Source organism: Sarcophilus harrisii, chromosome 4 (assembly GCF_902635505.1).
Source record: "Sarcophilus harrisii chromosome 4, mSarHar1.11, whole genome shotgun sequence".
Lineage (NCBI taxonomy): Eukaryota > Metazoa > Chordata > Mammalia > Dasyuromorphia > Dasyuridae > Sarcophilus > Sarcophilus harrisii.
In genome coordinates this window covers 291945417-291962022 of record NC_045429.1, presented here as the reverse complement: position 1 = coordinate 291962022, position 16606 = coordinate 291945417, and the positions used below count along the sequence as shown (strand labels likewise).

Here is a 16606-nt window from a genome sequence, read left to right as displayed (position 1 = left end):
AATATGTTTTGTTGACACTTTTTTATATCACTATTACTACTTCGCTGTCCTTTAATTCCTCGTTGAGTCTGATTGTAAGACTTTTAAAGTACACTAAGACTTTTGGGATATCCTTTTAAGGTATTGTACATACATCCTATAAACCATGCTGTACAGGTCATGTTTTAAAGTGTATGTCTCCCATATGTACAAAAATATTAATAACTCTTTTTGTTTTAGCAAAGAATTAGAAACTATAGGATGTCCATCAATTGGGGAATGGTTGGGGAAAAATGGTACAAGAATGTAATGGAATTGAGTAATTGAGTGAGAAATAGCAAAAGAAGTAATTTCAGGAAAATCTAGGAAAACTTACATTTTGGATCATGGCTAACATGGGAATTTATTTTGCTTGACTATTCATACCTATTACATGGTTGTTGGTTATTTTGTTTTGTTTTGTTCAACAAGGAGAATGTAGGTAGGGACAAAGAGTGGAAATAGTGACAGTTTTTAAGAGAGACCTCAGTGCAACCAGAGCTTCAAGAGCTTCAAAGCCCATTACAAGTGATCACTGCATTAATCAGAATTCTTAAATCTTTCAAATAAATTTTCTCTTATAGTGGTGTATACACAATTCTCCTAGTTACTCTTTCATTCTGCATCAGTTTATATGTTTCTTAGTCCATCCCTTTCATCCTTTTTCAAAGCAACCAGATTCTATTATATTCACATAATATATTCAGCCATTCCCCAACTGATGGTTCCCACTTTATTTTCTATTTTCCACTACTCAAAAAAAGTGATTTCTTATAGAAATAGGTTTTCTCCTGTCAATAAAAAGTTATTTTTAAAAAAAGAAGAAATAGGTTTTCTCTCTTAGTTTTTGACTTTTTGAGGGTATACACCTTTGTTGTTAAGTTATTTCACTCATGTCCAACTCTTTATGACCTAGATACTAGATACCAGAATGCTTTACCATTTCTTTCCCCAGCTAATTGGACAGATGAGGAACTGAGGCAAAAGTTTTCTTTAATGGTCATCAAATTTGGCCATTAATTTGGACATCATTTTCAGGACAGAAAACAGTTTTATTCACACATCACTTAAGGCCACAATGAGTTTAATCTTATGCAGGAAGCCAAGGAACCTGAAATATCAACTCTGTCTTTTTGCAGGGTCACAGTCAGATTCACCACAATCACTGAGCACTTGGTTTACATCAACCATGAACTAATATCATTTACCTGATATTGCATGACATAAGCCCCCTAAGTAGATCCAGTTAATCTCAAAAAGTTAATTAAGAGGCTTTAAAAATATTTTTATGTATATCTTTTGATTTTATAACACCAGGATTTTTCAAGTATTCTTCTCTTTTCCAGAGGGCCACACCTATAACAATGACTAAGAAAGAGGAAGAAAAAAACACAGTTTAGCAAAATTAAAGAATATAGCCAAAAAGGATGTCTTAAATGTTCTCACACATCTCCAATCCTATCACTTTTTCAAAGAGTGCTTTCTTATATCTTTTCTATGGGGTCAAAGTTGGCCATTAAAATTTTACAGCATTCAATTGATTGTCTATAATGTTCCATTGTAATCATTCTGAATGTTCCATGGTTGTTTTGTTTCCTTTGCTTTACACTGCATCAGCCATAGAAGTTTTCCCAATATTTCTGCATCTTCACAGTTTCATAGCAGAATAATGCAGTGTAGTACATTCAAGCAATTTAGCCTTTTCTTAATTGAAAGGCAACTATTTAATCTCTAATTCTTTAGTACTACAAAATGTGTTCTTTTAAATATACCAGACCTTTCTTCTGTCACTAATTTTCCTGTGGCATATGCCAAAGAATAGATTCTAGGTAAAAGGTTATGGATATTTTAGTCACACTCTTTGCATAATTCCAAACTGCTGAACTCAATCAACAATGCATTCTGGTTTTACCACAATTTCTAGAACATTGACTTTTCCCATCTTTTTTCATCTTTCTCAATTTGCAAAATGTGAGGTAAAATTCTTTTAATTTATAATTCTTTTATTATTTAGCTTTCCTTCATAGGGCAATTAAAAGTATTTAACTCTTCATTTGTAATTTTTTTTTTTCATCCTTTTACCCAAGTGTCCATGGAGAAATGGTATTTTTTGCTAGTTCCTTGTATGTTTTGGATGTCTGAGCAGAATGAAAGAGTAGAACTAGGAGAATTGTGTATACACCACTGTAAGAGAAAATTTATTTGAAAGATTTAAGAATTCTGATTAATGCAGTGACCAGTTGTAATGGGCTGAAGCTCTTGAAGCTCTGGTTGCACTGAGGTCCCTCTTAGCACTTGAGGCTAATTAGCAATTGGACAATACTCTATTAATATATGCTTGGAGAAAGATGGTATTTTTTGCTAGTTCCTTGTATGTTTTGGATGTCTGAGCCTTGTAACAGATATTTTGATGCAATGATTTTCTCCATAATTGACTCCTTTATCCTTGCTATACTAATTTTGATTATGCAAAAGCTTATTAATTTCACAAAATCTGAAATCTTGAAATTACATTTTATAATTCTTTTCTCCAATACTTTTATCCTCAGGTCAACAAAACAAAACAAAAACTAGGCACAGTATTGTTCTATCCATGGAATTGCTAACTGATCTAGCCCTTATAGAAAGCAACTGGAAATTATACCAAAAAATCAATAAACTCTGTATCTTTTGACTCAATGATACTACTGGCATGTGAATACCTCTTTAGAGATCATTTTTAAAAGGAAAAAAATGTTTATAGTTATAACTGCATATAGCAAGGGTGGGAGGGGAGAAAAAAAACAAAGACGGAATTGTTTTTGTACGTAATGGCTCAATTCATTTCATATGTGAATGTAATGGAACACTAATACATCATGTGTTGGCCACTTCTGAGAAATGATAAAGGTGGTAATTTTAGACAAAGCTAGGAAAACTTATGAAACAGATAGTAGTAGATAAAAATGGACCAGGAGTCAGGAAGACTCTAGTTTAAATCTGGTCTCAGATATTTAGTAGCTGCATGGTCCTAGGCAAAATGATGAGGTTCTGGACAGATGAGTGCAATTGGCAGAGAAAGACTAAAGTATTGTCCTAAAGCAAATAGGGAAGGGCACTGATAGGGATCAATTTAACCTTAGTGCCCCTGTAGAGGGCTGGAACTATGCACTGAGGTTGGGACTGCTGAGTGCTTGAGGCTAACTACCCATTAGACAGTACTCTATGGGCATATGCTTGGAAAATAGTCCTTTCCATTATCCATACTGGCTCAATGATTGGTGTATAGAGGATTGTAGGAGGGACTAGGGGGTGGAGAAAATCTAGCTAGGATCACACTCTTGGCGGTAGAGGAGGTAAAGGAGGTCTTGGAGATTCTGCTTCCATCCTGTTGAATCCTGAGTCTAAGACCAAGAATAAAGGTTAAGGACTTTTGCTAATCCTGACTCTCACTGATTCTGGGGTGTCCTGGGTGCTAGCACGGACATTACAAGCCCCACTTGTTGTGTCCAACCAAAAAAATCCAAGTTATGTCAAATCTCTGAAGCCCATCCTGAGGTTGTTGGCAACCCTGCTATGTCCTCTCAGAAATCACAGTCATGTCTTTGAAGTTAAATTTCCCCCAAAAAATCTATGTCCCACAACGTCTTTACTGAATCTTTTGGGTCAGTCCTCCATGACACTCTGTCTCTTGGTGTCTTTCCTCTTATTCCTCCAGTATACCACATGATGTCACTCCTCTGATTCTCTTACCATGCTCTTTCCATCATTAATTATTAAAACCCCTTTCCTTGCTATGTGCTCTCTCACTCTACTTCATATTTAATATTTCTGGTCTATTGTATCTCTTCATTTTGTCTAAATCTCTTCTCCTATATAAACCTATCTTTTGCTTAAAGAGAACAGCCATTGTGAATTCTTTATGTGACCAAAACCCAACATTTTGGTACTTCTTGTAAAGAACATCATCTGGTGTATCTTACGATCTTCCCCCTTTTCCTCCAAATGAATAGTCCATAGAATAGAAAATCCTAAAATTCTACAATAAGCCATCTTGCACTCTATGGGAAATGTCTTCCCTTCATTTCTGTTGCAGAAGGGTACAATATAGAAAAAAAAAAACTATTGTATCATGGAGGAGCAGTTTTCTGCCACCTTAAAATAACGGGGCTCCAAAAGACTAAAACTGAATGTTGGAAATTTTTTTTAAGTGGAGGTCTATGCTTTAAAAAACAACAACAACAAATAAACCCTAGTATTCATAAATGCTACAAAAGATACAGCTTTAAATTTGTGTGAGTTAAAACTAGGAATCTGATTTTAAATTGTATTCTTCAGTGTTTTGATAGAGGAAAATGGGATAAAATTCTATCCAAAAAATAATCTGTTCCATTGCGGGACTGGTAAAGGATTTTGTCCTTTTCTTCTTGCACAAACTCCTGTAACCAATGAATGATAAAAAGATATAAAGTAATCTTTTGCTTATTTTTACAAAAATGTACATTAAAATATTTTGTTATTGACATATGTATATTATATCTGTGCCATAAAAACATCATAATTACATTTTTTCCCCTTCAGATTAATTATGAATAAAAATCTAATTCCCATTTGGATTAAGTATTTTAAATTGATTTTTGATCATGGTGTTTAAATTTATTTGGCACTCACCCTAATTAAGCTGTGGATTTGGGATCCTTAACATAAATTCAGTTACTTCATCAGTTCATTGTTTTAGGTTTGAATGAGCATTTCTCCATTGTGATCTTCTTTCATATGGATTTTTAGGGAATAATCACATAGATGAAACAGTAGTAGCTTGAAATTACCCAAGTGCCAAACTGTCTGTACAATTGCAGTCAACAATGAAGTTGGCATATTTATTATTAATACTATTTGAAGCTCTAGATCTGTGATCCTGCTAGGATAGTCTCATGTACTTTGAGCTGTCAATTGATGAAAAGTCATCCAATTTAATTAGGGATTCTGCTAAAACAGCAAATCCAGAATAGTAATAGCACATGAAATTCCAGATTTTATTATTAAGTTCCTGTAGAAAGTTGCCATTTCTAATACTTTAATATTGACTATCTAAAATTATCATTACAAATTCATCCCTAGGAAATCACAGTAAAACCATTACCATTCAGTGTTAGTGGAATTTTGGTGGTTGAATAAAAAATGACAAAGTTTCAGGATGTTAAATTCCCAAGGAATAGATTTTGTGACTTGACAAGTTTTTGCCAGGTACACTAGTTGATAGTCATATACATTTTAGTTGTAAAATATAAACTTCATCCACATGTTGAGAAATGTAAAAAATAATGAGTTAGCTAGATGATTCTGAAGTATATGAGATAATTACAATTAACTGGTATGTGCTAAAACAGTGAACTTATCTGGGTATAATATTTTAGAGATATGAGTGTATTTAATTTTAAGCTAAAAACTAGATATTAAAACAAAGTTCTCTGGTAACTTAAAGAGGTCACACGTCTGCATCTCCTCTAATTAGATGAAATATATTTAAGGTGCTATGTTGCTTTCTAAATTGCATATGTATCAATTTGTAAAAATTGTATAAGCTGTTTTTAAATTCCATCAGCCCTGTTGGACATGTGGTATAAGTTTTGCTCAAAATTATTTAGTTATTGCCTATTTTCTGAATTTTAAAATAGTCTTTAAGATATCTCATTTTCTCCCTTAAACAAAGATAGGGATATTTACTTAAAGAGACAGAAGGGAAAAATATAAAATTCCCTTACACAGGTGAAATAATTTTGAAATCCCTTCATCTTTAAACTTTTGAAAATTCTTGATTATGATTTTTTGGTAGTTAATCTGAAATTGGAGATTGAAAACTGTATACTATATGTGCATAATTTCATGGTTTTATTTTAGTTCAGTAGGCCTTAAAATATAACTGCTTTAGCTTTAGCCCTTCTCCTATTTCACTAATTACTGGAGGAAGTGAGAAAAACCCCACTTACTCACTGGTGCTCAACTCTTTTCTGGCCCCTGGTGGGGACCACCCTTGTGGTTAAATGAAAGTGCTTCCATTATTTAAAAAAATAGATTATTTCTGCAATGCTGTAATGCTGAAGATTTACTTAGACAAGATGCTATATCAAGAGTTATCCTGCTTAGTAATGCAAGGAACTTGAGAAATTTGTTAAATATTTTTATTTCTAATTAATTGGAAGTTCTAAAAATGATTATTTCAAAACCAATTGCTTCTACCATGATTTCTTATCTCCCTTCAGTAAGTTTAAAGAACTGAAACCTCTGATATGGGTTTCATATCCCATATGAACCTGATTATCTGAGAGAAAATTTCTTGGGACACCATGTTTAATAATATTTCTTGAGTCTGAATTCAGGTATGGATGAAGATCAATAAATCACAAAACCCCCCATCCCAGATAAATGTCACAGAAGTTCAGAAGGTGGAGGTTTGTTTGTTCTCATCTGGGTAAAAAGGAGTTTGAAGGATGGCTTTTTGAACTATACTTGAGGTCTGACCCTTCAAACTTGATTTCCCAATTGTGTTCCTTTCTATAGACATGATTCCCACTTATTCCCGAGTCTGGCCAGGGAGTAGAAGTTATTCATGATCTTCATACCTTAAGTCAACAAGCTACGGCTTTGTTCTATTTTTTTTTTTCTCTTAAAAAAAATTTCTATATTCAGAGCAAATGGTTAGTTTAAAAGCCATGGGCAAAGTGTAAATATGTAAAATCTTGCTGTTTTATATCTGAAAATATATAATCATTAGGTAAATGATTGTTTTCCATCATGGGTAGATGAATATTTGGCCTACTCATCTGTTCCTAGAGATATAGCTTATGAAAAATACATATGTATAAAGCTTTTAAGTTTTTCAAAATAAGATCATTTAGCTATTGATGTAACTGTTTGTGAGACCCAACTGCTATTTTCATGCAGGGTGACTTAAGAATAGAGAATTTTAGTGCAAAAAGTAACTTATAAAGTGTTCTGTATTACATTCATGCAGAAAGTTAATTTTATTTAAGCTAGTGGGGAATAATATCTGTTTGTCTTGTGACACAAACATGTTTTCATATACATAATTTATTTGATATGAAAAGCTGCAGGCCAATCTATATTGGCCTCTACCAGTCCATCCTATGACAGATCCTGGCCCCCCCAAAAAAAAAAAAATCTACCTCCTCTGGGTGGTTTTAAACCCAAAACTGACCTAAAAAGGTCAGTTTCTAATACCTGAGACAAACCAGTGGAAACTTCTCTTAGGCCTATATAAGGCAACAAAGAATGTCTTTCAGTTTCTTGTAATCTATTTTCACTGGTCAAAAGCTAGGAGAAACTATTCGGCAAAATTATCAGACAAGCGTGAGGTCTGATTTTTTACGCCAAAGTGATTCCTGAAATGCCATTAAACCTCCTCTTCTAAACTGTTCAGAGGAGGAATACCTGTCTAGAAAAGATTGGCAGAGAGATTTTGCACATATACTCAGGTATAGGTTGGGGCTAATCTCTCTTATCTTAAAGCCCTGCTTTTTGACAGGGGATCATTTTCAGATCCCTATTAAGAAAGGGTTGATTCCTCAGTTAGTTTGGAGGGATCTTCCTTTCTAAAAATTGTTTTAGGGTTAAATATAACTTCAACTCCCCAAAGCAATCTCCTTCTTGGAGATCTAAACTAATAATCTTCACAACAAAGGTGAAAATACTATGTTGTGATTCACATTCAACTTCCATACTTCTCTTTCTGTATGCATATAACTCTCTCCAACACAATCTACTGGAATTAGCCTGAATCACCTCATTGTTGAAAAGGGCCAAGTCCATCAGAGTTGATCATCACATAACTTTGTTGTTGCTGTGTACAATGTTCTCTTGGTTCTACTTACTTTAGTTAGCATCAGTTCATGTAAGTCTTTTCAGGCCTTTCTAAAATCATCCTGCTGATTGTTTCTTATAAACAATAATATTCCATAAAATATACCAAAACTTGTTCAGCCATTCCACAACTTGATGGGTATCCAGTTTCCAATTCCTTGCCACTACAAAAAGGACTGCTACAAACATTTTTGCACATATGGATTCTTTTCTCTTTTTTGGAATAGAGACCCAATAGAGATAGTGCTGGATCAAAGAGTAAGCACAGTTTGATAGCTCTTTAGGCACAGTTCCAAATTGCTCTCCAGAATCGTTGGATCAATGCACAACTTTACCAACAATGCATTAGTGTCCCAGTTTTCCCATATCCACTCAAACTTTTATCATTACCTTTTCCTGTCATTTAGCCAATCTAAAAGATATGTAGTGGTATGTTAGAGTAATTAGTAAAACCATACTTGATAGGTTTTGTTGGATGGTAGGGAATTCTTCTTTTACTGGAGATCTTCAATGGAGTAAAACCTAGATGTCCACTTGTTCAGTATATAGCAGGAAGAATTCTGGGTAAGCTAGATTACATTACTTTCTTTACTTTTTTTCCCCCATATCCGATAACTTTTGGAAGTCTGCTGAGACCTATTTTAGTGAAGCCCTTCTCTAAAAGTTTTAAAATGTAAAAAAGAAAATGCATAGGACTACAAAGAAAACCAATTATACTGAAATAAAGCTATCAAAAAATTTTTTAAAGTTGATAAGACTCCTGAAACAAAATGTACCCCAAGATCCTTTCCAAATCAGACTCTATGTTTCTTAAGAACTTGGAAATAATCAGACTTTTTGCTGCTATTTAGTCCTTGTAGTTATATCTGATTCTTCATGATCCCATGTGGAGTTTTCTTGGCAGAGATAATGGAGTAGTTTTTATCCTGACCATTTGAAACTTAAGGAAACAGGCAAACATGGTAAAGTGACTTACCCAAGATCACACAACTAGTTAAGTGTCTGAAGCCAGAGTTGAGCTGAGGAAGATAAGTCTGACTGACTCCAGGTCTGACTTTACCCACTGCACCACTTAGCTACCCCTTATAAAAAATTTAGAGGTCCTATTAGGAAGAAACCTTAGCCCATGCTTCTCATTTTACAGGAGGAAACTTAAGCTCACCTAAATAAAGCAATGAGCCCAGTCACACAGCTGATTAATTGAAGGCTGTGAGTGAAAAAAACAGAACAAAAACCAAGCCCCTCTAATTGCTACACACAGATTCTATGCTGTATCTCTCTTAAATTGCCAGGGAAGATTTTGTAAGGAGATAGGTTTGGAGGAATGGACAGATTGTGACAATAGGCTAGTAAAACAATTGTGACTAGTTAGACAAATTACATTGAGCAAATATTTATTAAGAGCATACTATGTGCTTCCATCTCATCTTCCCCTTACCTTTGTTTTAATCTTCATCAAAGCTAATGTTACAAACCCAGATCTAGAGGAATATAATTAGAAAAAAGGCCTAAATGTTCTTGAAATTTTTTAAATCATTTGTGAGATTCCACACTTGCTAAATAGTTTGTATGTGAAACACAAGTATAAGCATGATTATTAAATATATCATGAATCTCCTACTAATGAAATATATTTTGGTTAGTCCTTTTATTTAGCAGCTCACTGTATGTGATGCTCTTCTTTAATATAATCATTTTCTCTGGGAGCAGGTTTCTTGGGGAGATTTTCTGGAGGCAGCATTAGTTTCAGTTAAAAGTAATAATCACCCCAAATGCAGCCAGGTGTTAAAAGTTCAAATCTTTTTATTGCTTCCTCCAAAACAGCCCGGTTAGTTTTCTAGAGACCTCTGCTTGGTTCCAAGAGCTCTTGCTGCTAATCTTTTGCCTCTGCCAACTTCAGCTTCTCTTCTTCCAAAGATCTCTAGCCAACACCAAGGTGAAAGTTGGAATGAATTTGTTTCACCTTCAAGAGAGGGCTTCTGGTCTCAATCTCCCAGAGTGCTCTGTGTCTGTCCCAGAGTGCTCCTCTCCGACACTTGTCAATGTTCCGAACTAATTAATTTGAAGCTCTAAGAGGTTCTATATATATGATCTCCCAAAGGTTGACTCCTCCTCTAAGGGAGGGATTAAGGGAGGTGACAAAGTTACAAAGTTAACTTTATGAATCTCCCATACTTGTGAACTCCAATGAGTACTTAAATACATTAGTGAGTTAGAGAATTTGCTAAGTACCATGCTAAGTACCACTGACTTATCACTTTGTAAGGACTCCAACAATTGTAAAGGGCTGAAGAGTTCATGCACTGAGGTTCAGACAAGCAAGCGCTTGAGGCTAATTACTAATTGGACAATACTCTATTAGCATTTGCTTGGAAAATGGCCAGCCACACCATTCTGTGCTGGCTGGATCTGTTGGTGTATAGGGAGATTGGGAGGAAGGAAAAAGGGTGGAGTAGGACAAGGGAGTGTGACTCGAGCCAGTAGAAGAAAGAGGAGATTCCTGGGTCCACTCTCTCTCTTCCCCCTTCAATAAAGAATAAAAATCAAGGACTTTTGCTTATTCTGACTCCAGCTGATTTTAAACTACCCAGGGTGCTAACGCAGCCATCACAGCTCACTATAAAATTTCAACTTCTTAAGAGTTATTGTTTTCTATTTTTACATTCAAGGGTTCTGATAAAGAACACATTTCTAAAATATATAGAGAATTGACTCAAATTTATAAGAATTCAAGCCATTCTCCAATTGATAAATGGTCCAAGGATATGAACAATTTTCAGATGAAGAAATTGAAACCATTTCTAGTCATATGAAAAGGTGCTCCAAATCACTATTGATCAGAGAAATGCAAATTAAGACAACTCTGAGATACCACTACACACTTTTCAGATTGGCTAAGATAACAGAAAAAAAATAATGACGAGCATTGGAGAGGATGTGGGAAAACTGGGACACTAATACACTGTTGGTGGAATTATGAACAAATCCAACCATTATGAAGAGCAATTTGGAACTATGCCCAAAGGGCTATAAAACAAGATAACTGTATAAATATATTTTAACATATTTAACATATATTGGATTACCTGCCATCTAAGGGAGGGAGTGAGAGGAAGGAAGGGAAAATCTGGAACACAAGGTTTTGCAAGGGTCAGTGTTGAAAAATTACCCATTCCTATGTTTTGAAAATAAAAAGCTATAATAAAAAATAAAATGAAAAGTTATTGCTTTCACTGAAATATAAATCAATAATTATGATGCATAAAAAATAACCTAGTATATATCAGGCAATATGGTAACTGAGCAAATAAAAAGACAAAAACAAGATAGTAGCTGGCCTATAATATTTATGAGAAACAAGTTCCCTATGCCCATAATGTTTTTTTTTTCCCCCGTGTCCTTTTCTGTGTGAGCTCTCTTCTATGACCTTTTCTCTTGGATTCATATCTTACCACAGCTTCCCCTGCTTTTGTGACTAAGACTAAGCCAATACAAAATTTCAGCTGGTGCAAATGTCATTCCATGCTTAATTCAAAACATATGTTGTTCAGAGCTCTGTATATTATGCTATCAACATATCATTTACAGGGCAATTTGAAGTGTTGAATTTAATATGCAAATTAAATTTATTAAAAAATTACCTATCTCCATATATAGTTTCATAACATTAAATGTTTATCACACTGTTCCAATTCTAAATCCCTTCATTACACCTTTGCAAACTGAATAGCAAACTAACATGGCAACATACTTACTCATCCCTAGATGAGACAGATTTGGACATTATTGTTAGTCTGTCAGTCAAGAAGTTTTTGATATATCATTACAGTTGTGTCCAATTTCATGGTTTTCTGGGCAAAGATACTAGAATGTTTTTCCATTCCTTCACCAGTTCATTTTACAGATGAGGAAACTGAGGCAAACACAATGAAGTGACTTGTCCAGGGTCATACAGTAAGTATCTGAGGCCAGATTAAAATTCATAAAAATGAGTTTTCCTTACTTGAGACCTAAGACTATCCACTTTGTCACCTAACTGCTCCAAACATTTATTAGGTACTTAATAAATGCAAGGACCTGTTTCCACAATGAAGATGATAAAAACCACAACTTTTCAGATTGTTCCACCTTAATTATAAAATATAAATCACTTTAAAAAATATTATTCCATCATAATAATCCCTCTATCTCACCACTTAATTTTGTTCTGCCTATCATTCTATTATAGTTTTCTCATATTTATGTCTTCTGTATATGTATACACCTTCTAAATGCCTTAATAATCCTTAGGAGTTAAAAATATGATCTTCTTGTAGAGAAATTGTACAGTTTAACCTTTTTGAATCCCTTATGATTTTTCTCTTTCCCATTTACCTTTTTTTGCTTTTTTTTTTTTTTGAGTCCTTTAATTTAGAAAATTAATTTGAAAGTCCTTTAATTTAGAAACTGCTAAATTTTGTGTTATCCTGTCTCTGGGTCCACAAACTTTGAATTATTTTTTATTTATTTTCTCCACCTGGATGCTTTTGCAGTATTTTCTCTTTGGTCTGGGAGATCTGGAACTAAATTATACATAAATGTTTGTGTGCATATGTACACACACACAAGCAAAAAATTCCTGCAAATTTTTGTTTTGGGATCTCTCTGAAGAGGTGATTGGTGTAGTATTTCTATTTTTATCTTTGTTTTTACAATGTCAGGGCAATTTTCCTTGTTAATTTCTTTTCTTTTTTTTATTAAAGCTTTTTATTTAAAAAGCATATACATAAAGTAATTTTTCCAGCATCGACTCTTGTGTAACTTTTTGTTCCAAATTTTTCCCTCCTTTCCCCTACATGCTCCCCTAACTGGCAGGTAGTCCAATACATGTTAAATATGTTGAAATACATGTTCGATCCAATATATGTATACATATGTATACGATTATCTTGTTGCACAAGAAAAATCATATCAAGCAGGAACAAAAAGAAAAACCAAGAAAGAAAACAAAATGCAAGCAAATAACAACAGAGAATGCTATGTTGTGTTCCACACATTGTTCCCATGGTTCTCTCTCTGGGTGTAAATCTTTCTCTTCAACACTGCACAAGTGAAACTGGTTTGAATCATCTCAATGTTGGCGAGAGCCATGTCCATCAGAAATGATTGTCGTATAGACTTGTTGTTGCCATATATAATGATCTCTTGGTTCTGCTCATTTCACTTAGCATCAGTTCATGTAGGTCTCTCCAAGCCTCTCTGAAATCATGCTGCTGGTCATTTCTTACAGAACAATAGTATTCTATAGCATTCATATGCAATAATTTATTCACCCATTCTCCAATTGATGGGCATCCACTCAGTTTCCAGTTTCTTACAACTACAAAGAGGGCTGCCACCCTTTTTTTGCATATGTAGGTCCCTTTCACTCACAAAGATTTCTTTGGGATATAAGCCCAGTAGAAACACTGCTGGATCAAAGAACTTTGCACAGTTTGATAACTTTTTGAGCATAGTTCCAAATTGTTCTACAGAATGGTTGGATCTGTTCACAGTTCCACCAACAATGTATCAGTGTCCCAGTTTTCCCACATCCCCTCCAACATTTGTCATTATCTTTTCCTGTCATCTTAGCCAATCTGACAAGTGTGTAGTGGTATGTCAGAGCTGTCTTAATTTGTATTTCTCTGATCAATAGTGATTTAGAGCACCTTTTCATGTGGCTACAAATAGTTTCAATTTCTTCATCTGAAAATTGTCTGTTCATATCCTTGGACCATTTACCAATTAAAAAATGGCTTGAACTAGTATAAATTTTAGTAAATTTCCTATATATTTTAGAAATGAGGCTTTTATCAGATCTTTTGCATGTAAAAATGTTTTCCCAGTTTATTGCTTTCCTTTTAATCTTATCTGTATTAGTTTTATTTATACAAAAACTTTTTACTTAATATGATCAAAATTATCTATTTTATGATCAGTAATGATCTCTAGTTCTTCTTTGGTCACAAATGTCTACTTCCTCCACAAATATGAGAGGTAAACTATCCTATATTATTCTAATTTATTTATAATATCATTCTTTACGTCTAGATCATGAACCATTTTGACTTTTTCTTGGTATATGGTGTTAAGTGTGGCTCTATGCCTACTTTCTGCCATACTTTTTCTTAGAGAGTTGATTAATAGCTTGTTCTATTTCTTTTTCTAAAACAGGACTATTTAAGTAACTTACTTCCTCTTCTGTTAATCTGGGCTATATATATTTTTATACGTATTCCTCCATTTCACTTAGGTTGTCAATTTTATTGGCATAAAGTTGGGCAAAGCAATGCCTAATTATTGCTCTAGTTTCTTCTTCATTGGTGGATAGTTATCCCTTTTCATTTTTGAAACTAACAATTTGATTTCCCTCTTTCCTTTGTCTAATCAAATTAACTAAAGGTTTATCTATTTTGTTGTTTTTTCATAAAACCAACTCAAGTTTTATTTATTAATTCAATATTTATTGATATCTCTTCTTTTATTTTTTAGAATTTCAAGTTTGGTATTTGATTGGGGTTTTCTAATTTGTTCTTTTTCTAGCTTTTTTAGTTGCAAGCCCAATTTATCGATCTTTTCTTTCTGTATTTTATGCAACTAAAGCATCTAGAGCTATACAATTTCCTCTTATTACTGCTTTGGCTGCATCCCACAAATTTTGGCATGTTGTTTCATTATTGTCATTCTCCTGGATGAAATTACTGATTGTGTCTAAGATTTACTTTTTCACCCATTCAGTCTTTAGGATGAGATTATTTACTTTCCAATTTCTTTTTGGTCTATTTTCCCCTGGCCCTTTATTGAATATAATTTTTATTGCCTTTCAGTGATCTGAAAAAATGCTTTACTATTTCTATTTACTATTTCTGCCTTTGATTTTGAGGTCTTTATGTCCTAATATATGCTCAATTTTTGTATAGGTTTCATGAACTACCGAGAAGAAAGTATACTCCTTTCTGTCTCCCTTCAATTTTCTCCAAAGATCTATCATATCTAGTTTTTTCTAGTATTTTATTTCTCTCTTTAACTTCTTTCTTATTTATTTTGTGGTTTGATTTATCTAGTTCTAAGAGAGCAAGGTTGAGATCTCCCCCTATTATAGTTTTGCTGTCTATTACTTTTTGTAACTCTTTTAAATTCTCCTTTAGGATGCTACACCACTTGGTGTATATATGTTTAATATTGATATTACTTCATTATCTATGGTACCATTTAGCATCTCTTTTAATTAGATCAATTTTTGCTTTTGCTTGATCTGAGATCAGGATGGCTACACCTGCTTTTTTTTTTTTTTAAACCTCACCTGAAGCATAATAGATTCTACTCCAGCCTTTTACCTTTACTCTGCATATAAAGCTCTGCTTTAAATGTGTTTCTTGTAAGCAATATATTGTAGGATTCTGGCTTTTAATTGAGTCTGCTATCTGCTTACATTTTATGGGAGAGTTCATCCCATTCACATTACAGTTAAAACTACTAATTCTGTATTTCCTCCCATCTTATTAACCCCAAATTAAGACTTTTCTCTTTCTTTTTCCCCTTTCCCTCCTCCCCAGTATTTTACATATGAGCACTATTTGCCTCAGGTAGTCCTTCCCCTTTTGAGACCCTCCTTCTTTTTTCCCCTTTCCCCTCCCACTTTTCTATAAGGTGAAAGAAGTTTCTTGGTGAAACCAAATATGTTTAATAGTCTTTCTGTGAGCAAAATCTGATGAGAATAAGATTCACACAATGTTCATCCCCTTCCCTTCTTTCCTTCAATACAATATATAAAAGAAAATGGAGGGGGAAAGGGGAATGTACTGGAAAAAAGGGGAAAGTGGAGGTAAAGTAAGGGAAATTACATATCAGGAAGAGGCAAAGAAAACCTATTATAACAGTAAAATCAGATTATACATGCACTTTCTATGTGTACTCATAACCAAAATATAGTTCTCAAGAGTTCTTTTCTTTTTACCTTTTTATGCTTCTCTTGAGTTCTATATTTGGAGTTAAATTTTTTGTTTAGCTCTGGTCTTTTCATCAGAAATAAATTCACCGTTTCATTGAATTTCCATCTTCTTCCCTGAAAGGAAATGCTCAATTTAGTAGGGTAATTTATTCTTGGCTGCATTCCTAATTCCTTTGCCTTTCAGAATATCTTTTTGCATTTCACAAATTCTGTTTTTTAAGGAATTATTTTCTTTTTCTGTTTCACAAATTCTGTTTTTCTGGGAGTTGCTTTCTTTTTCCATTTTATCAAATCTATCTTTCACTGAATTATATGCCTTTTCCAAACCCTCTTGCAAATTTTTCATTTCCTTTTCCCATTTTTCTTCTAGCTCACTTTTAAGATCCTTTTTAATTTCTTCTAGGAGAGCCTTGTATGATGGGGACCAGGTTATATTGTCTTTTGGGCCTTCATCAGGAGACAATCAGCCTTTTAGTCTCCTCAGAGTTTGAAATCTGTTCTTCTCTTTCATCATAAAAGCTGTCTATAGTCAGAGTCCTCTTTACTTTTTTACTCATTAAAAAAAAAAAAGTTAGTCTGCCTTTAGGGTGGGGGAAGTTTTCCTGCGCTACGTTAGTGCTGATTCACTCCTAGTGTTGGGTGGGTGTGGCCAGGATCCATGAGATTCTGGCTTTTCAAGGTTGACTATTAATCTTTTGTGTTTGTGTAGGATGTTTTATAACTTCTCTGCTGATCTACTGGCTTGCAAACACTGCT

The 16606-nt window shown here is 33.9% G+C and overlaps 1 protein-coding gene and 1 long non-coding RNA gene across 6 annotated transcripts in view; one reads left to right on the top strand and one right to left on the bottom strand.

The window, feature by feature from the left end:
- STX8 (syntaxin 8) overlaps positions 1 to 16606 on the bottom strand; it is a 270898-nt gene that overhangs the window by 47408 nt on the left and 206884 nt on the right. For 2 of the 5 annotated variants that reach the window (XM_031965508.1, XM_031965511.1), the window contains exon 8: positions 1086 to 1386. The exons of the other annotated variants lie outside the window; for them this stretch is intronic. In XM_031965508.1, the coding sequence (XP_031821368.1) occupies positions 1283 to 1386 (104 nt within the window). In that variant the 3' untranslated portion in view covers positions 1086 to 1282. Of the gene's footprint in view, positions 1 to 1085; positions 1387 to 16606 lie in introns of those variants that run through there. 5 annotated transcript variants of the gene reach the window in all.
- Positions 1 to 16606, top strand: part of LOC116423241 — an 87772-nt gene that overhangs the window by 35276 nt on the left and 35890 nt on the right. The gene's annotated exons all lie outside the window — the stretch shown is intronic.